This window comes from Anguilla anguilla, chromosome 6 (assembly GCF_013347855.1).
Source record: "Anguilla anguilla isolate fAngAng1 chromosome 6, fAngAng1.pri, whole genome shotgun sequence".
NCBI classification, from domain to species: domain Eukaryota; kingdom Metazoa; phylum Chordata; class Actinopteri; order Anguilliformes; family Anguillidae; genus Anguilla; species Anguilla anguilla.
In genome coordinates this window covers 15,677,246-15,700,993 of record NC_049206.1, presented here as the reverse complement: position 1 = coordinate 15,700,993, position 23,748 = coordinate 15,677,246, and the positions used below count along the sequence as shown (strand labels likewise).

The 23,748-nt window shown below is 42.0% G+C and overlaps 5 protein-coding genes across 18 annotated transcripts in view; all 5 read right to left on the bottom strand.

Annotated features, from left to right (window-relative positions):
• LOC118230401 (ribonucleoprotein PTB-binding 2-like) overlaps nucleotides 1–3,277 on the bottom strand; it is a 29,369-nt gene extending 26,092 nt beyond the window's left edge. For 5 of the 6 annotated variants that reach the window (XR_004765838.1, XR_004765839.1, XR_004765840.1 and 2 more), the window contains exons 1-3: nucleotides 1,613–3,277; nucleotides 1,101–1,393; nucleotides 73–219 (exon numbers count right to left, since the gene is read on the bottom strand). Coding sequence is in view for 2 of the 6 variants with exons in the window: in XM_035423398.1 (XP_035279289.1) it covers nucleotides 73–219; nucleotides 1,101–1,393; nucleotides 1,613–1,709 (537 nt within the window). In the remaining 4 variants the exon portion in view is untranslated. The remainder of the gene's footprint in view (nucleotides 1–72; nucleotides 220–1,100; nucleotides 1,394–1,612) is intronic. The other variant, XR_004765841.1, reaches the window with a different exon arrangement.
• A 573-nt stretch (nucleotides 3,278–3,850) lies between these two features.
• LOC118230359 lies at nucleotides 3,851–19,846 on the bottom strand. Of its 8 annotated transcripts, XM_035423298.1 has the most exons (8): nucleotides 6,855–7,107; nucleotides 6,391–6,480; nucleotides 6,125–6,221; nucleotides 5,829–5,862; nucleotides 5,187–5,275; nucleotides 4,740–4,830; nucleotides 4,414–4,532; nucleotides 3,851–4,184 (listed from the first exon to the last, which is right to left on the bottom strand). In XM_035423298.1, the coding sequence occupies exons 3-8, from the start codon at nucleotides 6,216–6,218 to the stop codon at nucleotides 4,018–4,020; spliced, it is 594 nt and encodes a 197-aa protein (XP_035279189.1). In that variant the 5' UTR covers nucleotides 6,219–6,221; nucleotides 6,391–6,480; nucleotides 6,855–7,107; the 3' UTR covers nucleotides 3,851–4,017. The 8 variants fall into 8 exon arrangements, 6 of the variants coding, with proteins under 6 accessions (XP_035279189.1, XP_035279188.1, XP_035279187.1 ...); XR_004765834.1 differs by lacking the exon at nucleotides 6,391–6,480 and having other exon boundaries at nucleotides 6,101–6,221; nucleotides 6,855–7,112; XM_035423297.1 differs by having other exon boundaries at nucleotides 6,391–7,107.
• On the bottom strand, nucleotides 7,346–18,793 carry LOC118230360 (inactive tyrosine-protein kinase transmembrane receptor ROR1-like). Of its 2 annotated transcripts, none has more exons than XM_035423302.1 (3): nucleotides 18,612–18,793; nucleotides 17,474–17,685; nucleotides 7,346–8,568 (listed from the first exon to the last, which is right to left on the bottom strand). In XM_035423302.1, exons 2-3 carry the CDS (start codon nucleotides 17,509–17,511, stop codon nucleotides 7,971–7,973), a joined length of 636 nt encoding a protein of 211 aa, XP_035279193.1. In that variant the 5' UTR covers nucleotides 17,512–17,685; nucleotides 18,612–18,793; the 3' UTR covers nucleotides 7,346–7,970. The 2 variants fall into 2 exon arrangements, with proteins under 2 accessions (XP_035279193.1, XP_035279194.1); XM_035423303.1 differs by having other exon boundaries at nucleotides 7,346–8,563.
• LOC118230354 (toll-like receptor 12) lies at nucleotides 12,258–15,589 on the bottom strand. Its single transcript, XM_035423286.1, has one exon. The coding sequence runs from the start codon at nucleotides 15,261–15,263 to the stop codon at nucleotides 12,459–12,461; it is 2,805 nt and encodes a 934-aa protein (XP_035279177.1). The 5' UTR covers nucleotides 15,264–15,589; the 3' UTR covers nucleotides 12,258–12,458.
• Nucleotides 19,847–21,358: 1,512 nt separating the features above from the next.
• Nucleotides 21,359–23,748, bottom strand: part of LOC118230352 (inactive tyrosine-protein kinase transmembrane receptor ROR1-like) — a 91,038-nt gene continuing 88,648 nt past the window's right edge. The window contains 2 exon segments of the mRNA XM_035423283.1: nucleotides 21,359–22,796; nucleotides 22,799–23,603. Coding sequence (XP_035279174.1) covers nucleotides 22,195–22,796; nucleotides 22,799–23,603 — 1,407 coding nt within the window. The 3' untranslated portion in view covers nucleotides 21,359–22,194.

The window sequence follows — 23,748 nt, the reverse complement described above, 5'->3', positions numbered from 1 at the left end:
CCGTTTGTAAACATGGTTCATATACCGAATCTGGGATAAATGTGGTCATCTGGTTAAACAGTTTTATTTCACCTGGTTCTCTCTTGCCAGGAAAGCCAACTCCTTATCAAATTCCTCCTGCTGCTCTTGGAGTTTCTGCTCACATTCAAGCTGAACCTGTTGATCCCTTTCTGCAATGAGGTCCTCTATCCTCTCACTCAGCTCTAAGATGGTTTTACACTGGAAAATTTGGCAGTAATTTTGAGAAACGCACTTGCAGCCCCAGCATACCTTCACAAGATATTCAAACCCTACATGCCAGCCAGATCCCTCCGTTCTGCTACCTCAGGACGCCTAGCACCTCCCCCTCTTCGCACCTGCACTTCCAGAACACGTCTCCTGTCTGTTCTGGCCCCACGATGGTGGAATGACCTCCCTGTGGAGGTCAGAACAGCTGAGACTGTGAACAATTTCAAACGACGACTGAAGACCCACCTCTTCAGACTGCACCTCTCCCCATCCCTCCCTTCCCCCCTGTAAATGACTAAACTTAGGGTTGTAACTAGGCAGCTGTTTCATAGGTTACTTAGTTGATGCGCCTGTCTTAACGACTACTTGTATTTTTTTATTTTTTTATTTTTCCATAGATTGCGTTGTTGCCGTTCTCGTTGTTAGTGTTAATCAGTTTAACCATCAGGGTCCAAGTTGAACTATGCGGTTGTTCCCTGTACTTGGACCGGTACTTCTCTCTAGGGGTTTCGTCATACTTGTTCCTGGTTATGGTTATAAACTTTGTTGTACGTCGCTCTGGATAAGAGCGTCTGCCAAATGCCTGTAATGTAATGTAGAAGCACTTCAGATAATAAAGTTATAATCAGGCAAATCAGAAATATCATGAAAAAGCAGTTTACTACCCTAAATGAACATCATACAGTATAAATGCAAATAATAACCACCTTCTGGTAATGTAAACATATTACACTTTTTATACCAAATTAAAACCATTGTCTCGTATGTTGAGAGCCTAACAATAATATTAGAACTGACATTTAATCAGTATTAACACAGGTTTCAGTTCTATGCATAATTTTAAAAATGAAATAACATTTTACTATTTTTACCATAGCCGTGCAACAAGTTTCCTCCATTTGAGTGGCAGTATCCATGAAGGAGATGAGGGTCCCATCCACCTGGGTAAAATTATCCCTAGTCGGAATGAGGGCGTTATCCACCTGGGTGGAACAATACCGAGTGGGAACAAGGTCTGTGTCCACCTGGGTTGAATTGTTCTTAGTGGGGATAAGGTTCTCATCCACCTGTGTGGAACTGTCCTTTATTGGAATGAGGGTCTCGTCCACCTGGTTGGAATTGTCTGTAGCTGGAACCCCGAGGGTACTGTCCACCTGAGTGGCGACTGAAATGGAAGATGGCACCAAAATGAACCAAAAATTAATGACCAGTTTTTACCCTACATGTAGTAATTATATTGCCACAATATTTAATAATATGCTATCCTCATCCAATGGGGTAAACATACAAAAAATATTTGACTCATAAACATTCTTTGACAACCAATATAGAAATAAAATGTGAACCAGCACAGGCAGCAGGAAATGCCATGTGGATTTCTTACCTGTGGAAGACACATCATCATAATTGTTGCACTGAATGGAACACAGACATGACAGGCATTTCCATATGCCCTTCTTGTTGCTCCTCTGCCTTGGCATTTTTCTGAAATCTACTGACTGGCCACCTCAAAACAGGTCGAGTCAAATGCAGTTACGCACTGAAACAGTACATTTCGCAGAACAAACGGGGTTCCAGTATTCATAATAATGTATATCATCTGAAAGAAGTGCATTTTATAGCGATCTCAGCGATATGACGTAACAAAGCCATCGTTTCCTGGCCGACAAATTGAATTTATCGACACCTCTGTGTTGTTATGACGTCATAGAAGCCCCACATTGCACCTGTGGCAGCAGGCATTCCCTTCATTCACATTTAGCCTAGGTGTGTCCTATCTGATGGATTATATTTGAACGCGTGCTTTGAAAATGAGCAATTCTCGTTATTGGGCTTTACTTATTAACAAACAGGCTTAAACGTATCAAATGTCATCAGTGAAAAGATCAGTCTTCTTTAGCGTTTCTGAGGACCGATCTCAGAGAACAATATTAGCCCACACTTAAGGCCAATTCATGGTCCAGACGTAGCATACACCGACCGGACTCCGCTGGGGTCCGCGCGGACAAAATGACGAAATAGCGGACCTCAGCGTACGTCCGCATTGGCGCGAAGCTCAATTTTTGTCACCGCGCGTACCTAGCGTACGCGTACCGGTGTCACACAAATCATGGCTCGGTATGAAACTGTTTCACATCGACATGCATTTCATGTGGCACCGGAAACACGTGGTAATGCGGAGTACACAAAACAGACATGGAGTCGACATTTGAAGAAAGACTGGCTGAAGCGGTGAGAAGGTACAGGCACCTGTGTGATTCATCCCAACGGGATTATAAAGATTTTCAGAAGAACAACAATTCATGAAGAGAAATAAGCACAACGATGGGGAAGGACGATGCCATGTTGTTTAGAGTCTGTAACTTCCGGCAGAAAGAGAAAACGACGCGCAAAGATTGTGGGAAATGTAGGGCTTGGATATGCGGTGGTACGAGTGGACGATGAAGAGCAAACGACCGCGGACTGTCGGTCCGCACAGTTTATGTGCCCTGTACTTATAAACTATGTAAAAGCCTTGACGCACTTAACCATCTTATACTTGTTCTGACGTTGCAAGAGAACATGTAGCCTACGTTTCGTGTAGTTATTTGAGCAATCAAATATATCAGAGAGATCCTCCGTTTACAGTTGTTATAGTCCCAAAAACCGTTAGCCTAAATCCACACGATCAATCGCTGAGCCTCATAGCCAACACGCGAGCAACCAAACTATTATTCTTTTTAGACTTATCAAGAGGGAGTATAGGTCTGGCTTTTGTTGGGTGGATGAGGTTGGTCTTCCAAGTGCTGAAAGTATCAGGAGACTGATTCCAAATGCTTCCTCGGATGTGTTGGACGACCCTCTCCGATTTCTGTAAACATGGCTGATTTCATCTAGGTTACTTCCACGAGTCATTACATTCATTTGGCAGACGCTTTTATCCAAAGCGACGTACAAAAGAGTCCTCATGTTCAGTTGTATAGTTATCCTGCAGATGATGAAGTCGCAGTTGTTAAATTCTTATATTGCGCAGACTAAACGGCAGTGCGATTAGCAGCGAGCGATGAGAACCAGGGGAATAGTTTATGGCTACATTTACAAGGTGGTACATTAAATTTAAAAAGGAGGTCGCTTGAATTTGTTACACGGCGTGACATTATCTGTAGGCCTACTTATAGCGTAGATTTATGAATAGCATACCAGATATTTAATGATTGTGGTTTCCGTTATTTTAAAATCAAAACCTAGCACCATGGAATGGATTGTGAAGTGAAAATGAATGCAATAGGACTAATCATTTTCAATAGTTTTTTTTATTGAAAATTCATTTTTTTTGTTAACTTTTTTCATTAAATAAATGAAAAAAAAAAAAAAAAATTAAATGTGTTTGTGTTTACTCAGTGTCCCTTCGTCTAATACAGTGGTTCTTAACCTGGGTTCGGTCGAACCCTAGGGGTTCGGTGAGTCGGTCTCAGGGGTTCGGTGGAGCCTCCGCCGCAGAGGTCCACCCCTCAGTCTAGTCTGCATTATTACACTATTTTTTACTAAAGAAGGGTTCGGTGAATGAGCATATGAAACTGGTGGGGTTCGGTGCCTCCAACAAGGTTAAGAACCACTGGTCTAATACTATATTTTGTCTAAAGGATCTGAAACCATTCAGTGTGATACTAGAGGAAATCAGGAAGGGGGCACTATTTAATTTTGATAATTAAATATCAAAACATATTCTGCACTTAAAATGTCTGAGCCATTTCAAGACTTGCGAAAATTCAAAGAATATCAAAACTCCCCAGAAAACGCACAATTCATTTAAGCAACTGCTTCTTGAGGTAATTCCTCCTCCATTTCCTTGACTGACAGGGTGTGTGTCCAGGCTACAAGGGTGTCGACTTCAGTCTCCCAGTGCTCCTGTGTGTCAGGGCCAGCAGGGCAATCCCTACTGGCTGGGAGTTCCCTCCACGCTGATGCTTGTTGGTCTGCAGACACACACACACACACAGACACATAGACACACAGATCTAAATCCATGTTTATAGGCAATATGTCAAGGGTATGTTCTTACCAAGATTAACCCTTTGATATCTAAACTCTATATTTGCCCATTGTTTTTGGGCATCTAATACATGTACAATTATTTTTTTATGAAAAACTATTGTTGGAGAGCAGTGTCATTTTTATCTGTAGGAGAGTCACAGTGATGCTCACCTGGAGCTCTATACAGCAGGTAAATTCTTTTCATTCGGTTAAGTCTCTCAAGTTTACGGTCTTTTTTGGTGCAGGTTTTCTTCAGTTTGTCTGGCTGCTTGTGCAAGCTGCCTTCAGTGCTGAGAAAAGCAGAACTCACGACTCATAGGAATCAAACACTGTACTCTCTGTATGCACTGCAGTATAATTATTACTCATGCTCTTTTATGCCGGCCACAAGATGGCCAACTGAAGGTAAGGCATGTTATGGATCGTTCCCTCACGTACAAGTGCATTTCAAATTTATAGATACAATACAGTAATATCAGAATACTGTAAAATGGAACCTGGATTGGTGCAGAGTCCTCTCTAAAGACATGTTTTGTGTCCCACTATGCATGGCAAATGCCTCCTCATACTTGATTAGCTCCTCCAAAGCTGAAACAAGAGGAGAACAGAAGTCACTAGTGCTGCTTTAGTAAAAAGTTTAGTAAATTTGACGAACATTGGCTGTACACTATACCACAAGTTGCAGTTCTTTAATATGGATTTTTTGTGACCATTGCTTTGTTAGTTATTTTAACAATGTCCAGTGGGGGTTGGGTGTATGAAAGTAAGCAATCTCTCAGCTAATGTCTTCAATGTTTAATAAACTGAGTAATAAAACTCCTCAATGTGAATTGCATTTAGTTTATTAAACACATACATTGCAGCTGTATTTAGAGATGCTATTAGGAAAAATAATGCTATAAAAACATCTGTAATCATTGGGCAGTTCTAATGCTCAGACGTACTCAGATTCCTCATGTGAATTCTTGTCCCTGTTGTAGCCAGCTTCATCCATGCTTCCAAGTATTCCTCAAAGCATATTCTCCTGACAGCCCTGAAACCAATGGCAAAGAACTATCGTTATGCTTCCCTTGTTTTTTTTCTTTCTTTTTTAACAAATAAAAAAAAAACTGGCCCTGCAAGGAATTTCAACATGGAGAATGTAGCTCAAATGCACTATAAAATGGTAAAAACTGAAATATGTGCTTGCTGACATTAAAGCTTGACTGCACGATTTGAGTTAGTTTTGGTTATTTTTGAAAAAATTGTGAAAGACATTTCAAGAATGTAAGAAAACAAGTTCATTGTAAGCCTAGTTCGAAATGCATTCTTTTTGAACTTCCATTGTTACCCACATGCATTTTATCATGTTCTTTTGTTGTACTTTTACTCTTTTTAGATTGGTATTTTTAGATTTTTATCAACCTCAACAGTTTGCATTCAGGCAAAGGTAGATCTTTCAGATCAGGCAGCCCCCTGCAGAGGCTGGCACACTTAAAACGTTATGTGAAATAGCCAATGCATCGAGTACCTCTGAGGAGAGGGGCAATTGGTGAAAGGTAAATCTTGACACAAAATCCAGGCAGTTCAGATAATGCTGCACTGACCTGTCACACCGCAAGTTCTCTCCTGGTCTAGCTCCTACAGTGGGAAAAGGGGTAAACTTAGGTCCTAAATCTAGATTCAGGGACAAGGAGTCCAGGTCCCAGGTGGCGTGTTTACTTCACAGCGGGCAATAATACCCTGACTGAAGGCCAGTATATCAGCTCCCACAGCCATTGCTAACAAAAGCCCAATGCGGTGGAGTTCAAGAGATGTGAATTATGTGTAAGAATTCAAGCAGTAATGTATGAATCTCTCTCTTCGCCCTCTACCTCACCGGCCTGGTATCACAGATTCTCACTTTTGTCAAGGCCACCATTCGGCATCGCTTGTGGAAGGGCAGACAGGTTCTCACCCAGCAGTTCACCTGCTCCCTCCACGACCGGGTTTGACATGGTCTGAGAACGGAAAAGAGAGGGACACGGCACACACACACAAAAAAAGAGAAAAACATCCGTTTCTCAGATTATCATTATGGTATTTTCAGAACAACAGCTGTGCAACAGTAAACTGCCTTGTCTAGTCTGTAGCATTAGACAATACAAATAATGTGTAGACAGTCCATACTGCAATTGTCTTTTTCCAGTTTATTTTTTTAGCCTCGTCTTCTGTAATCTTTATTGTCAGTCCGCAACCATGGGCTGCTGCCTGTCTTGCCTGGGACAGTCATGAAAAAGAGATTTTTAATCTCAATGAGGTTTTCCTGGTTAAATATTTAATAATATACCACAATATTTACTACAAAACAGAACTCTTGCATAGGAGCCAAGTTTACATCAACCTCAACTTTGATTGTAAACCTATACACTCAGGAAAAAAAAGACTCGTCTCCATATGGGAAGCATTTTTCTTTCTAGAACTCTATGGCAGGTTTGAAAAGTGTGAAAACTCCAATATTTAACCATTTTGCCCAAAAAAGAACCACTGAACTAGATAAGGTTCCTCTATGGAGACACAGGGAAGCTGTTTGGAGTCCTAATGAGAGTGTAGTTATGAGCCAGATTTATTTAAATTATTTATAAGTCACTTACCTTTTGATGAAAATCAGTTTCAGCAGTGTTGTTTGGACTGGTTGTTAAGCAACAAGTTTAAACATTTACTGCCATCTTGTGGAGCATAGCTATCATTACTAGACTACAGCCAAAAACAAACTATTTTCCAAGAATAAAAGATTAGGTACGGTGAATGCAAAGTGCCAATCTTAAAAAAGAAGAAGAGAAACAATAGGCTTAGTGTTGTCAAATTTCTTGTTACCATGAAGAATCCATGACTTGTTAGGGTTAGGGTTATTCTGGCCAGGTGTGTAAAAAATCTGCCTGTAAAAAATCTCTGTTTTCGTCGCAAAACTTTTGACACAAGCAATATCAGAAGCACTGTCATAATATTTTTCTTACAGTGAAAAGTGCCTGACTTGCAGGAGTAGGTAATGTGTTGCTACAGTGACACAATTGTATCGAAAAATTTGGAAATAAGGCTGTCACTGCATTTAGACAAAACCTACCGTGCATCAAAAAAAAAAAAAAAAAACGAAAAAAAGCCTTACACATTTAGTTTAAATATAGATCCACTAGTCTGCCTTCGAGAAACTGGCTTACTTGTAGTTCAGAAAAATTCAAATGTAACAAACATCCATTGTGCACTAGTGGCTTACTACTATGACAGCTCAAAAGTGAACCAAGTACACTTTTGTCAAAGTTCCCTTCTGCCTAAACCTGGTTATTCAAGTAGTAGGCCTATCATATATCATGAAAGACACCCCAGCACCACCCCATAATGAAATTCAGGGGAGTATCTGAAAATAGTACATAAAAAAGTGCGCCTCAGCCATGTTTTTGGATTAATGAAACTCACTGCACAGACAAAGATGTCATTAAGAAATCACTAAAAATGCATAATAATCCATCGATTATATATTTCAGAAATATATGAAAATACAATGCAAAAACGAGTCTGAAATGTATGGCTCCTATCATTTGACGTAAATCTTGGTCGAAGCTATAACCTTGATTTAAAACTCCCTACCAATCTCTGTCAGTTTATATGAAGCAATCTGCCTGATCGACAAAGGCGTTTTCTGTTAAATGAGCGGAAACCAAATTCAAGATGGCGGCTGTGGCAGCATCACCAATCGAAACCAGCCTTCGTGGTCAAGTCAGATGTGAGTGGAAGTCCCTGAAGCGAGGCCGCTGGGCGAGGCCCTCCTGCCAGCACTCCACCATCAGGCCGTACCACGTCCACCACCTCCTGGCTGCTGAAGCCACAGGTCGAAGCTGAAGATCTCCCACAGCACCACGCCGAACGCCCAGATGTCGGAGTCGGTGGTGAAGGTGCCGCAGGCGATGGGTTCCAGGGACATAGAGCGGACCGGCAGCGGGCGCCTGTTGGGGGCGTAGAGGTAGTCGCCCGCACCCGCCCACGTCCGAGTGCGGCGAGCGCGAGATGAGGAACTGCCGCAGGTCGCCTTGGCTCAGGAACTCCAGCAGCATGCAGACGGGCATGTCCTGCGTGACTACGCCCAGCAGGGACGCCACATTGTGGTGGTGCAGCTCAGCCAGCAGCGACACCTCCTGCTGGAACTCACCCCACATTTGCGGGCTGGAGGGGTTCTTCAGGGTCTTGATGGCTACCAGCTGGGCCTGCTCCATCCCCGGCAGATACAGGTGGCCTCTGTACACCCTGCCAAAGGCGCACTCACCCAGCTCCTCCATGAAGCGCACAGCCGACAGCGGAAGCTCCTTAGCTTTGCTCGGGGAGAAAGAGAACAATCAACCAGGGATTTAAAAAATTCAACATGTATTTTAACATGTAAAAACAACATGATGTGAATTAACACATTTTTAAATGATACATTTTTTCATTCCACCATTCAGATTTGGCAGGGCACACACTAAGGCTAGCCAGCCTCAGCTCATCTTCACTCTGAAATGCTGCAGCTGAGCTGTGCAGTTTCTTCCTTAGATGTCGTCTGGACTGACACAGGCAGACTGTAGGTGCTTGATCAATCAGAAGAGCTGCTGTTGAGTGATGATGTAGAGCATATCCAGCTGACCGGCTTCAGCTGGCGATTTGAGGGCAGGGTTATGACTGAGCACCTTCACATCACTTCCCATGTGAACTTCCACGCCCCTTTCACAACTAGTGCCTCTCAGAAAGCTAAAATAATGTATAAATCCAACATAACTGAGCAGTCTCTGAACATATATTACTGGTAGATATTTACTGCTCGCTTTGGCATAAAGATGGACATCAGTCACCCTCATTTTTGGCAGCCCATCCAGGCATTGAGTACAAGAGCCATAGAGAGCAGTAGCTACAGGCTAACTAAACTAGCTGACTAGGAAGGTAGCTAAAAGGCACTGGAGATAAAATACGAACTACAGTTATACAGTAACAGTGTGTGAGCCTGTTCTCCACCTACTACGCAATTTAAAAAAATGCTTCCTGGATGGGTGAAGTTGGTGTGTCCAACTCATTTGCAAGACGTATTCTCTTTGCAGATGAATTTGTGCAGCGTAGCTGTTCACGAAGAGACATAAAATTAATATATATTAATTACATTAGTCATTATTGAATTGCTTATTTATTCATTTCATTATCAACGTATTTAATTTTGTCACATTTGGTTTCGAGGGAGCACCACTACTGTGCACTGCGATGGCCAGAACATCATCCAAGATCGTTAGACCACCATACTTTCAGCACTATATAGGCTAGATTATTGCAAATCTGTTGACGGTATATACCTGGCACATATGTTAAACTGACTGCAAAGGTGTTACGTGCCAGGTTTGTTTTTTTCTTCTGGTCTCATTATTCCGTCAAGTCTGCTACGGGTCACTTCGCAATTGGTGAAGAAGAGGAAGAGTGCGTTGTTTTCCCCACAATCCTCTTCTGCGGACCTGCCTGGCGGCCAATGAGGAACAGACCCACACCTATATATAGCGAATATTGTCAGTTGCATCCCAGTGACTTGGATTTGAATGTTAGTTCACTCCTGCATTGCTATTGTGACTTCGTGCTATTTTGACTTCTGTGTATCGATCGTAATTTCTGAAAAGGGTTCTAGTTTGGGTTTGCGTCTCGGGTTTGGTTGCTGGTTTTGTGTTGGGTTAGGAGTGGGATTTAAGTAGGTGTTTGTTTTCTTAACTGTCACTGTTAGTTTCACTTGTGTATATATATAAGGAGTGGGATTTAGGTAGGTGTTTGTTTTCTTAACTGTCACTGTTAGTTTCACTTGTGTGTATATATATATATATAGATACGGGCGTGTACCACCCTTGTATGTTTTTGTTCAGTTTAGAATAGTCAGGTTCGGAAGATTTTCGGGTTTCAGTTAGTTAGTTTCTTTCATTTCTAGAATTGTTAGTAGCTTATATATTTCTGTTTTGGTTATCTTCTTTTGTTTGGTACAGCCCCGTGTTTCCCCTCCTGTTTATTCATTGTATAGTAAATTAATTGTGTAAGTAAAATTTAATCTTTAATGATCATTCATTTTGTTACTCTCCTGTACTCCTAGACCACAATGGGGACGTAACAAAAGGTAAATCCTTACATGGCTTCAGACTACATTATATGGGGTCATTGCACTACTCCAGTTTAGAATCACATTGCAGCTCTGTCTGCGTCTTAATAGCGGTAAGAGAAATACATTAACACATGTATGTATAGCATGGGTGGTTTCAGTTCCTCAATCACCCATGTGAAAAGGTGTGAAAACAACCTGTGTATGCAGATTTTAAACATAGGGCATCTTTCACTTCCTCCTCCTGAAGTCCCCCTTTTAAGAAGTGATGGGCTCTTTGTATTCATGCAGTTAGCCAAAAGATTCAAGTTAATATATATATGTAGACAAGGCTGATCCTGCAGCATAGATACAAAAAAGTGTGGAAATTTTTTTTCTTTCAGTGCCATTCAATGTCTTCTTGCTATGAACTGAAAAGAGCATTTTAGCATTGCAGCTATTAAAAAACACAAATCAAGATATGAATCACCGTCTCAGGCTTGAGATGAACTTTCCAGTCATTTCAGTTTAATAACTTCACTTCTGTCCTAAGACCATTTAAGTTAAGACAGGCTTAATACATAATCTTGATTTAAAATGTTCTTTCAAGCGAGGATGTCGGTACCATGGACTACAAAAGACACTCCACAAAACTACAAAGCCCATATGTCTACCTCAAAGTCCCCCTAGTAGAGCAAATTTTAGTCAGTGGTTTATTGCAGCAGTGGCAGGACATATTTCATGAAATGTCGCATTCCATAACAATACTGAATATAGGAGTAAATGCGCACAGCATTTTCGTTTTGCTGTAATAATACCACTAAATATTGGTTCATACTCTTGGGGAGAAAAAGTTAACCCTACCCTATAAGTAGCACAGACGATGATGCACATTCGTCCGACAAGAGAATGATTACCGCAGGGGACCTGTTACTCGAGGTATTGAAGTTTAGTAAGCCTCTGGTGCCAAAAAGCTATTTTCCTGATTGACGTCCATTCTAAACTATGAATTTACCCTGGTAAAATGAAATGATTTTGGACATTACTTCTAAACTTTTAAACTTCTAATATTAAATATTTAAAAAATATTTTAACACTGAATCAATTACTCTCCAATTACTCTCCATACTCTCCATGAATGAGTATGAGGCTGTGATTTATATTTAATGACACTCATGGGCAATTTCTCTTGAATGAATTGAAAATTTTACTGTGAAATTATTTCAGACAAATGTCCTAAGTGAAACTAACATGGGATGATATTACAGACTGTAGCCAAACCTGAAAATAGTTACTGGGACATACTAAATGATCAGTGGTATCAATACATATTTTGAAGAATGAACTTGTGATGGCGAAAGTGACCTGGCTCGCACATTGTGGAATGTTTATGTAATAGCAGACATATACAACAGAAACTTTAATATACCGTATGTCTGTTTTGAGAACTTCATGGTAACCCCTGACATAGTTTGGACCGGTAAACATTAAATATGAATCTATAATATAATGTAATTTGAAATGTATTATATACACTGTATTACTCTTGGTGACAACTTGTTTATGTTCACTGTACTTATAACTCTGTATGGAAAATTAAAAGAAATAAAGATTTTTTTAAAAACCTGAAAATCATAAGTTCTGTAGTCTACCCACAAAGATAAATGAATAACCATTTATGAACGTAAATTTGACTGATAATAAATTTAGAAAGCACCAATAAGTAAGAAAAAAGAAATCTTTGGACCACAAAAAGACTAGTTTACCGCATAGTACTAAGGCCGCAATTCTTAAACAGCCTGTTTGAATAAACTATTACTGTTCCAAATTTCCACTTACTGTATAACACGATCTCAGCCAATCAGCATTCAGGATCGAGACAACCCTTTTTATACATATGTATTTATTCCCAGAAAATAATAAATTTACAAAATTATGAGTGTATTAAGCCATTTATTTTCTTTTTCTCTTGATTATGTTGAGAAATTAACAGGAGTACATCCTATGTTCGTAGAAAAAATACCAGAGTGAAAGTAGTAAATGTTATGTACAATGCTGATGAATAATAATAAAAATAGTTCCAGGATAAAACTGCAATTTGACCTCACTTTTCCAGATTATGTAAATTGAAATCTCATGCTCCTCCACTAGTAGGTACAAGTTTAGCCCTTAGCCTGTCCCAGAAAACTGCTCGCTGATTTGGGTCCTGTGGCCAGTCTAGGTAGGTCCTGGTCTTCACCAGTCTGGCCAGCCTGTGGTGGGCTGACAGCTGGAAAGGGGATATTTTTTCCAGGAAGATGAGGATCAGAACATCCTTGCGTTCAACCAGCAGGCGATGTGTGGCCAGTTTCAGCTCCAGGGAGCACCAGTTGCTGTGGAGATAGTTTTGGCTGACCAGGCAGAGGGTCCTGCGGCTGCTGTACAGGCTGTCTGTGATATTGTCCACGATGTCTTTCCCCAGCTGAAAGTCTCGATTGTGCAGGCAGAGGCGCAGGAAAGGGGGGCCTCGCTCCTCAAGGTTGGGCAGCAGCTCCTCAAATACCCAACGCTCATCCTTCCCACAGTAAGACACAAAAGCATCAAAGCGATAGTGTCTCCCAGCTCTAGGATGGAGAGCCTCATCCAGCCAACCATGGGCAATGTGGAAGAGAGCAATGAGGTATGCACTAGCCAGGCTGTGAACCATGACAACCAGAATGAAAAAGACCAACCCTAAGGCCGTTGACACAAACAGCACAAACTCCACCTCTGTAGTGCAGTTATCCTCCACATATTTCACAAAGTTCAAGTTGCTATGTTCTCCTTCACAACTCATGTTCTCCTTTGAAGGACCCATTATGACTTCAGTTTGCCTCTGTTGTTTTGCCCATAGAATGAGCCAAGCATTGTCACAATGGCAGTAAAGTTTGGATTGATAAATGTATAGATACTTTAGATGCTTTGAGTGTTCAGTAAAACTTTCCATTATACTGAAAGTATTACTAATTTTTAAAAATACCACTGTCAACGATCTGAGGTCTCTGGTCAGGCCTCCCTCCAAGGAATCAATTCGGCAGTCAAACAAAGTTAATATTTCTAGCTTACTTAGGTTGTGAAACATGACATCAAGGTTATGTTGAAGATTAAAGTCTACGTTGCAAATGACCAATCTCCTTAAATGGACTAGGCTATTCAGTTCAGTTAAATCAAGAAAATTAGCTGTTAAGCTGGAAACATATTCAAAGTCTTCAACAAATGGAAAGTACTTTCCCATGAATTGAGAACCACAGAGTAACTGGTCTGTCTCGGCATAAACACTTATGATGGATTCAAAAAATGGTCTCTTGCAGTCATCAAAGGAAACTATCTTCCCAGTTATATGGAATCCAAGCCTTGCTTTAGGTTTGCTGTTACTGCCAATAATTACATGTATAGGCCATCTCCCAGAACTAATGGTTAAATTTGTTAATCCCCTTGGAATGTTGTTAAATATATAAGTCATGTTCAGTTTTACTGTTGACTCAGAATCTTGAGGTTGAAGGTTTCCTATAGAAAGCAACTGAAGAGAGGCTAGATTTCTGAAAGTGTTCTCCTCAATGTGTTTCAAAGGATTTTGTTCGAGTATGAGGGATTTTAAATTGTGCAAATCAGAAAAAACGCGTGTTGCAATATATGAAATCTTATTTTTTTTAAGCATTAAAAATTGCAATTGAACCAATCCTTGAAAAGCATAATTTGCAATCCTGTCAATTAAGTTACTTGACAAATCAAAATATTCTAAACTCACCAAGCAAAAGAACTGTCTTGCAGGAATAAAGTTTATTTTACTATTTGTTAATAATAGGGTAGTTAACCATGTGACTTGGCCCGGCAGTTTACAAATTAACCATAATTTTGAAGTATTGAAGGCATTATTTGAAACTGCTAATTTGGTGAGATTTTTCCATTCGTGAATAAAGTTTAAATCCAAACTGACAACTGATGTATGGTCTGATAAACCAAATAATGACATTCCTTTCAGTCCTTGACAGGATTTAACTGCAGAGACTGTGTAGTTACTGATAATGTAATATGTCAAAGACAGACTTTTAACTGAGAACATAGACACTGTTTTACAAATCCTTTCAAAATCAATTTCTGCAATACTGTAAAAAAAGTCATTGACATTCTTCATACCAGACAATGGAAGCTGACTTAACAATTTGCTTTTAGATAAAACAAGGGATGATACATCTCTGAAGTATTTAAGTGCATCTTTCTCTATATAGCTTATATTATGAAAATCTAAAGAAACACTGTGAAAAGTAGGCAGCTTACCAACTGTCATGTTCAGTGATGAACAGTTTTGGTATTTTAGGGTTTGTATGTTCTGCTCTGCAATATGAAGCTTCCTCAGTGATGTGACATTGATTACTCTACAGATTACATCTGTTACTTCCTGGATACAACAATAATCTATTCCAAGAGATTTCAGTTGTGGAATTTCACTGAAGACTTCAGGCATTATTTCAGAAATTCTATACCCAGTTAGTTGCAATGATTCCAGTTTGGGCAGGTCAGAAAATGTACCTGACTTGATAGATGTTTTGAAACAATTTCGGAATATACATGACTCTAAGGTCAGCATCTGCAGGTTCCCGAGCCCTTGAAATGCTGCTGGAAGAATCTGAGTGAGGCATCCAGAAATAGAGAGACGCTCCAAATTGTGAAATGCAGAAAATGTGTTGGGTAAGAGCAGACTGACAACTGTTGTTTCGTATGTAATTTGGAGAGACCATAGATCCGTTGGAAGCCCAGCCAAATCCTTCTTCAAATCTGTGACACCATCACATTGTGCCTCTGGTTGCCTTTGTGTGGAATTCCTTGTAATTTCTTTGACATCGCATTTCTCAGTACTCCAAACGCTGGAACAAAGGCTCCACAGAAGCAGTACCTCAAACCAAGAGCTGATGAACCCCATCTCCACTGAGTAAACTGCTGCGTACGTTTAGATGTTATCACTGGTTTGTGCAGAATGTCTTTGAGCTTGCTTTTAAGACAGGAAATTGCTGTGCTTTCAAAGGATGTGGTTTATTCTTAAAATAAATAACAGAAAGCCTGTCACGGGGGGTGGGACCCAGGCGCAGAATGGGAAAAAACACGGAACTCAAAAAAGTTGATACAAACAAGACTTTATAAAAAAAAAAAAGCAGAACAAACAAAGAGCCACGAGGGGCATAAAACGAAAACTAAAAAAAAATACAAGAAAACAGAACTACACCAGTACAGAAAACAAACGGCAGAAACACACAGGCGGAAACAAAGTCAGAAACACAAACAGGTCAAAAACACAGGCAGGTACGTACGGTCTGAAACACAAGTCGGAAACAAACACAAGGAACCAGCACCCGAGTCAAGGGAACAAAGAACTTAAATAGACAGGGGGTAACAAGACACAGGTGAACTCAAAAAACAATCAACCCAGAAAAGGAGGGGATAACAAGACACAGGTGGGAACAATGATAGAATAACGAGACAACAATAATACAATTAACAGGGGGGAGCAGGACACAAAACAGAAGTGCCGCCATCTGGCGGCCCAACAAGGGAAACACAGACAGGAAAACACAGAACCATGACAAAGCCGGTTAGTATTGGTGGTATTTTTAAATTATTATAACTGTGTTTATCGTCATATCATCACTTCTCCGAAACAGAATGAAATGTGACATATATGTCAGGGTTGGTATGAATGTGCAATGGAGCGTTTTGGGACTTGCTGCCCTCACCAACCTGCTGTCCTGGAGCAGGATAAAGCAGCCCACCTCTGGAGCTAAACCCCAAGAGAAGCATCCCCTCCTGCACATTCAAACCATGCTGGGCCAAATCGGGCTCCAAGGGGACAGTGAGGGTGCTGGACAGGGTGAACCGTGGCAGCTGTGAGAGACTACCTGGCTCCCTACTCCACCAGTGTCCTGTTGGGGAAGTGAGGATGAAGTAAAATGTGTTTAATTTTCTATATCCAGCAGTTTCATTAACCTGTTAAGACCGGATACAACATTTGCGTGTATATCCGTTTAAGATGGGTGCGACGTTTGCATGCTTCTCCCTTTAGAGCCGTATGCTAAGTGAGCGCGTTTTAGATGCTGTCATCGTTTTCAAGACACGTGACCGATTAAATGCATCGTGAATTGCTGAAATACACGTTCGGCAGGCGATTATACATCAATGCAGCGAGAGCGCAGAGTATTTTTTAAAAGCTTACACCCTCAGGTGGTGAAGAATGGAATCATCCAAGTACAGACACTACAGACAGAAACGCAGTGCCAGTTAACAGTGAACACTACAGAGAGCCCGTTTCTGTCACAAGAGTGTGAACAAACTGTGTTTTATTGAAAATATGGCTGGAAACAACAAGCACATTTGTCAACATTTTCAGTTTTATTGATTTAAAAAAAAAATGTTAATAAACATTAGGGCAAAGGCAATAATTTCCAATTAAAGCCAAAGAGGCTGAGAAATAAAGGTTTTAGTGAACGTTGACAATTCTGTTAAGTTTTTCAGAAAACCCTCAGGATTTAGGAGGTTGTTTACAACAATGCCTTGGGTTTTAGAATGTTTTTTTTAGAGGGCACCTCAGGTCTAAATGGGTTAAAATGATTCTCTGATGCACATGATTTCAACAGACTTCTCTGTGAATTGAAATCATGAGCATCAGAGAATAATTTTAAGTTATCATTAAAAAGACAGCTGTTAAATGTATAATTAGATGTTAGATACATAATTCCAGGCCTGTCTGTTCATTTTTTAACATATTAACATATTAGTGTATATATCTTCAATCACTGACACGTTTTATTTCAAGGCTGGCAAAATGCATCCATCCTTGGTTTTGTAATTGTTGAATAAAGAAATTTTCTACTCTCAGAAGTTATCAGAACGAACCATATCATATTTGTGAAAAATGCTGCTGCTTTAGAACACATCTCCAGAACACAACTGTCCCTGCGGTAGGAAATGTGTTTGGAATAATACCCGATCCTGATTTTCACATCTTTACAACATAACTGTGTTTTGTGTTGAATGCGCTCCATGTGGGTCCAGGTTCACATACTAAATAGACAGACTGTTCTCATCTCATTGCATCCAATTCTGAAACGTTAGGCACGTGTGTCTGTCTGCTGCCGTTACCTTGGGCTTGCAAGCACTGAGCATGGACATCTCCACATTCTGGCCCCTGACAGGTTTGGGCTGGCGTGGGACAGGCGACCGTTGGGCCTTCTGGGCGTTGTGGCAGGTGCAGATGAAGAAGAACAGCAGGGCGATGGCCAGGGGAAGGATCACGCAGGGGACCAGAATGGACAGTGTCTCCACACCGCTGCGACTGGGCTGCTCCTGTGTGTCTGTGCAACAGGAAGACACTGCACTCTGTCTGGTCACCACACACACTGTACGCACACACACGGCACATAGGCTCTATCTGTTCATCACACAAGTCACAGCACACTGTGTCTGTTCATCACACAAACCACATGGTACTGCGCAACAGGACGAAGTAATGTATGTACTGTGTCAGTAGTGTGTATCAATAGACAGTAGTCAGTAGTATACACTCACCGGCCACTTCATTAGGTACAACTGTTCAACTGCTTATTAACACAAATATCTAATCAGCCAATCACGAGGCAGCAACTCAATGCATTTAGGCATGTAGATGTGGTCAAGACGATCTGCTGAAGTTCAACCCAAGCATCAGAATGGGGAAGAAAAGTGATTTTAGTGACTTTGAACGTGGCATGGTTGTTGGTGCCAGACGGGCTGGTTTGAGTATTTCAGAAACTGCTGATCTACTGGGATTGTCACGCACAACCATCTCTAGGGTTTACAGAGAATGGTCCGAAAGAGAGAAAATATCCAGTGAGCAGCAGTTCTCTGGGCGAAAATGCCTTGTTGGTGGCAGAGGTCAGAGGAGAATGGCCAGACTGGTTTGAGCTGATAGAAAGGCAACAGTAACTCAAATAACCACTCGTTACAACCGAGGTGTGCAGAAGAGCATCTCTGAATGCACAACACGTCAAACCTTCAAGCAAATGGGCTACAGCAGCAGAAGACTGCACCCGGTACTAGCAAGTACCTAATGAAGTGGCCGATGAGTGTATATACTGTGTCAGCAGTGCGTATCAGTAGTCAGTAGTATACATGCTGTGTCAGTAGTGTGTATCAGTAGTCAGTAGTATACATCAGCAGACTAGACTAGTGTCAGTAATGCTGTGTCAGTAGATAGTCGTGGATGTGAATAGGAAGTAGAGCATCTGCGACGTTTTCTCACCACACAGAGCAATGTGACACAGCTCCATGCGTACAGCCTCATTCAGTGTCAGGCACCAGGGCGCCTGCTGCTGGTTCCCTGGGTTACGGCAGTAGGAGTGGCCTCCACTGAGTTCTGGGTACCGCAGTGCCAGGTAGTCGTGACTGTGGGGGTACTGTGAGTTCCAGGGCTGGCACTGTAATCCTGACCTGGTCATGCTGACTGTGCCTCGGTAGTCCACCCCACTGCCGTTGTAACAGTGACGATCTGTGAACAGAGAGAACAAGAGAGGAACTGATTATTATATGCTAAACTTGCAAGATAGCCATTACCCTACAGGCACGTGAGTGACATAATCAGCCACCTGCTTAGCTTCAATCAAATTGACTCAAATGCCAATATTATTATTTTAAAAGCATAGCAGTTTGTGTGGTTCATCTGGTTTATTTACAATATACAATGAAACAAAAAAGGCGCCCTTATAAAATTTGCCCCCTTAATGAGAAATTCCCAATGCATATGCACTATTGTCAGTCAAAAAAAAAAAAAATATATATATTTTATGTCTGGCGAAGATGTGTGGGATACCAGGACCCCCTAACTGTCCATTTTAGGGGCAGTACTATGTAGGCGGGGTCCATCAAATAGATACTGCCGTTGTACCCTTGATCAAGGTACTTAACCTGCATTGCTTCAGATCCAGCTGTATAAATGGATGCAATGTAAAAGCTATGTAGAATGTTGTGTCATTCGCTCTGGATAAGAGCGTCTGCTAAATGCCTGTAATGTAATGTAAACCTCACCGATGCTGAACCTTACCATCAGAGTGAACTATACACCACAAAGTTTCTACAAGCACACTATGCCATTATCCAGGGAAACCCCCTGCGGACATGCCAGTATTCAAGCAGTAATGTATGAATCTCTCTCTTCGCCCTCTACCTCACCGGCCTGGTATCACAGATTCTCACTTTCGTCAAGGCCACCATTCGGCGTCGCTTGTGGAAGGGCAGACAGGTTCTCACCCAACAGTTCACCTGCACCCTCCACGACCGGGTTTGACATGGTCTGAGAACGCAAAAGAGAGGGACACGGCACACACACACAAAAAAAAGAGAAAAACATCCGTTTCTCAGATTATCATTAGGCTATTTTCAGAACAAGAGCTGTGCAACAGTAAACTGCCTTGTGTATTCTGCAGCATTGGATAATACAAATATAGTGGAGACAATCCATTCTGTGATTGTCTTTTTCAGGTTTTTTTAACCTCGTCTTCTGTAATCATTATTGTCAGTCCGCAACCATGTGCTGCTGCCTGCCTTGGCGGGACAGTCGTGAAAAAAAGATCAATGAGGTTTTCCTGGTTAAATAAAGGTTTAATAATATGCCACAATATTTACTACAAAACAGAACTCTTGCACAGGATCCAAGTTTACATCAACCTCAACTTTGATTGTAAACCTATACACTCAGGAAAAAAAAAGACTTCATATGGGAAACTTTTTTCTTACTAGAACTCTATGGTTGGTTTGAAAAGTGTGAAAACTACAATATTTAACCATTTTGCCCAAAAATGAACCACTGAACTAGATAGGGTTCCTCTATGGAGACTCAGGGAAGCCTTTTGGAGCGCTAATGAGATTGTAGTTATGAACTGGATTTAATTAAAATATTTATAAGTCACTTACCTTTTGATGAAAATTCAGCAGCAACAAGTTTAAACATTTACTGCCATCTTGTGGAGCGTATCTATCATTACTAGCCTACAGCCAAAAACAAATCATTTTCCAAGAATAAAAGATTAGGTACAGTGAATGCAAAGTGCCAATCTTAAAAAAGAAGAAGAGAAACAATAGGCTTAGTGTTGTCAAATTTCTTGTCATCACGAAGAATCCATGACTTGTTTACATTCTGGCCAGGTTTGTAAAAAATCTGTCTGTAAAAAAATCTGTTTTCGTCGCAGCGCTTTCGACGCAAGCAATATCAGAAGCACTGTCATAATATTTTTTCTTACTGTGAAAAGTGCCTGACCTGCAGGAGTAGGTAATGTGTTACTATGGCGACACAATTGTATCGAAAAAAATTCCAAAATGGAAATAAGGCTATATGCTGTCACTGCATTTAGATAAAACCTACCATGCATCAAAAAAAGAAAGAAAAAAAAGCCTTACACATTTAGTTTAAATATAGATCCACTAGTCTGCCATTGAGAAACTGGCTTACTTGTAGTTCATAAAACTCAAATGTAACAAACATCCATTGTGCACTAGTGGCTTACTACTATGACAGCTCAAAAGTGAACCAAGTACACTTTTGTCAAAGTTCCCTTCTGCCTAAATCTGGTTATTCAAGTAGTAGGCCTATCATATATTGTGAAAGCCACCCCAGCACCACCCCATAATGAAATAAAGGGGAGTATCTGTAAATAGTACATTAAAAAGTGTGCCTCAGGCAGGTTTTTGGATTAATTAAATTCACTGCACAGACAAAGATGTCATTATTAAGAAATCATTGAAAAGGCATAATAATAGGACACCACCGATTGTATAATTCAGAAATATATGAAAATACAATGCAAAAACGAGTCTGAAATGTATGGCTCCTGTCATTTGACAAAAAGCTTGGTTGAAACTATAACTTTGATTTAAAACTCCCTACCAATCTCTGTCAATTTATATGAAGCAGAGTGATCTGAAGCAACAAAAATACACGACTCAATTATCTATTTTTGTACAAAGCAAAAACAGGACCACTTGACATTTCATTTGTAAACACATGAAAATGTTCCAACTCATTTTTAATTAAACAAGAGGTGAGTACATTCGCTAAACATAGAAAACGAATCAAACTAAGATTGACCCTTCGGTATAAAGTTTCTCTGGTCTTTACAGGGAACTACCATAAAGAAAAGAACATAAGAGGCCATTCTGAAATAAGAAAATCTGTAGCAAAGTCACTAGGCAGCAACAACTGCCAACATATTACATAAACTGTACAGTATATAATAGCCTGCTCATCCTGCTTTGCATGACTTAAAGAATTCGCTAAAAGATAATACACATTAACAGGCTGCTTCTACTCAATATAAAGTGAAGGAACTGACTGGTCTGGCTGAAGATTATACTTCACCAGCAAGTAATGTGGTTTGATCTTTGCTGTTGGCAACAAAAGTACAAGCTCTCAAAGTTCCTTGCAGTATTTTTTTTAACAGCTTCCACATCTACAAATTGGATCTAATGCTTTTAGATATGATGGTCTTTGCTCCTTTCTACCAAAAATGCAACTTATATTGAGTAGAAATGTACTTCCTCTAATTGGCTGGCTAGCAACAGTTTCTGTGACAAAATGGAAAACTGACACACGATAGCATCAGAAGCAAACAAGTACAGTTGCAGTACAACGCAGTCTAATAGTTGTTTTTGAATACATTTTTTTGTACATTTTAATTATAAAAAAACTTATAAATCTGTGAATTCCATTCAAGGCTTTCATATGTACAGCCCCAATAACCCCCCACCCCTCCCAAAAAAGTTAAATAATTATTTGTAAAAAAAAAAATAAAAAAAAAGGAAATGTACAAAAATACTGGGCTACAAGTGGGCAGTTATGCTGGATTCAAGCTGTGCCGGCTAGGGTCAGTGAGGTGCAGAGTGGCGTGTGTGGGGCTGGCCTGTAGGGCCTTTTGACTCTGCAGAGCCTTTTGGTGTGTGACTGCGGGTCGGGGAAAGCAATGGGGCACCAGCGGCACGGCAGTGTCATGGCTGGAGCAGATGGAGGGCGCACTGGTCCCGGTTGGGCCCGTGCTGGCAGAGCTGCTGGCGGAGCTGGGGGAGCGGCTTTTGGGGGGCGGGCAGTGCGCAGGGGAGCGGGTGGGACCCGGCGGCAGGAGGTCGGCCGTAGGGAAAGGGGCGTAGCAGGGGGATACCACATAGCCATTGACGGGGATAAATCTCTGGCTTAGGGGCAAAGGAGCCGCCACGAAGCCTGCGATATGGGGTGGGGGCAGGGCTTGGCCGTGCGCCGGGTAGGTGTAGCCGGCGTAGCGGGGGCTCCCAGTGCTGCTGATGGGACTGGCGCTCAGGGAGGTGGTTTGGGTGGTGGCGTTGCCCCCTGAGGGCGTGGTCGAGCTGGTGTGGGACGGGAGTGCTCCCCAGGCCCTCAGGCGCGAGTGGATGTCCCTGAAGCGAGGCCGCTGGGCGGGGCCCGCCAGCACTCCACCATCAGGCCGTACAGGCAGGCCGGGCAGGACGGCGGGCAGGCCAGCAGCTGCCGCTGGTGTACCACGTCCACCACCTCCTGGCTGCTGAAGCCGCAGTAGGGCTGCAGGCCGAAGCTGAAGATCTCCCACAGCACCACGCCGAACGCCCAGATGTCAGAGTCGGTGGTGAAGGTGCCGCAGGCGATGGCTTCCGGGGACATCCAGCGGACCGGCAGCGGGCGCCTGTTGGGGGCGTAGAGGTAGTCGGAGGTGTAGGCGTCCCGGGACAGGCCCAGGTCCGAGATCTTGAGGTGCATGCGCTCGCCCACCAGGACGTTGCGGGTGGCCAGGTCCTTGTGCACGAACGAGCGGCCGGACAGGTACTCCATGCCGGCCGCCACCTGCGCGGACAGGCGCAGGAGGTCGCCGTGGTCCAGGCCGGAGTGCGCCGTGCCGTCCTCCTCGCTGCTGCTGGCCCCGCCCACGTCCGAGTGCGGCGAGCGCGAGATGAGGAACTGCCGCAGGTCGCCTTGGCTCAGGAACTCCAGCAGCATGCAGACGGGCATGTCCTGCGTGACCACGCCCAGCAGGGACGCCACATTGTGGTGGTGCAGCTCAGCCAGCAGCGACACCTCCTGCTGGAACTCACCCCACATTTGCGGGCTGGAGGGGTTCTTCAGGGTCTTGATGGCTACCAGCTGGGCCTGCTCCATCCCCGGCAGGTACAGGTGGCCTCTGTACACCCTGCCAAAGGTGCACTCACCCAGCTCCTCCATGAAGCGCACAGCCGACAGCGGAAGCTCCTTAGCTTTGCTCTGGGAGAAAGAGAACAATCAACCAGGGATTTTAAAAAGTCAACATGTATTTTAACATGATAAAATTAACACATTTTTAAATGATACATTTTTTCATTCCACCATTCAGTTTTGGCAGGGCACACACTAAGGTTAGCCAGCCTCA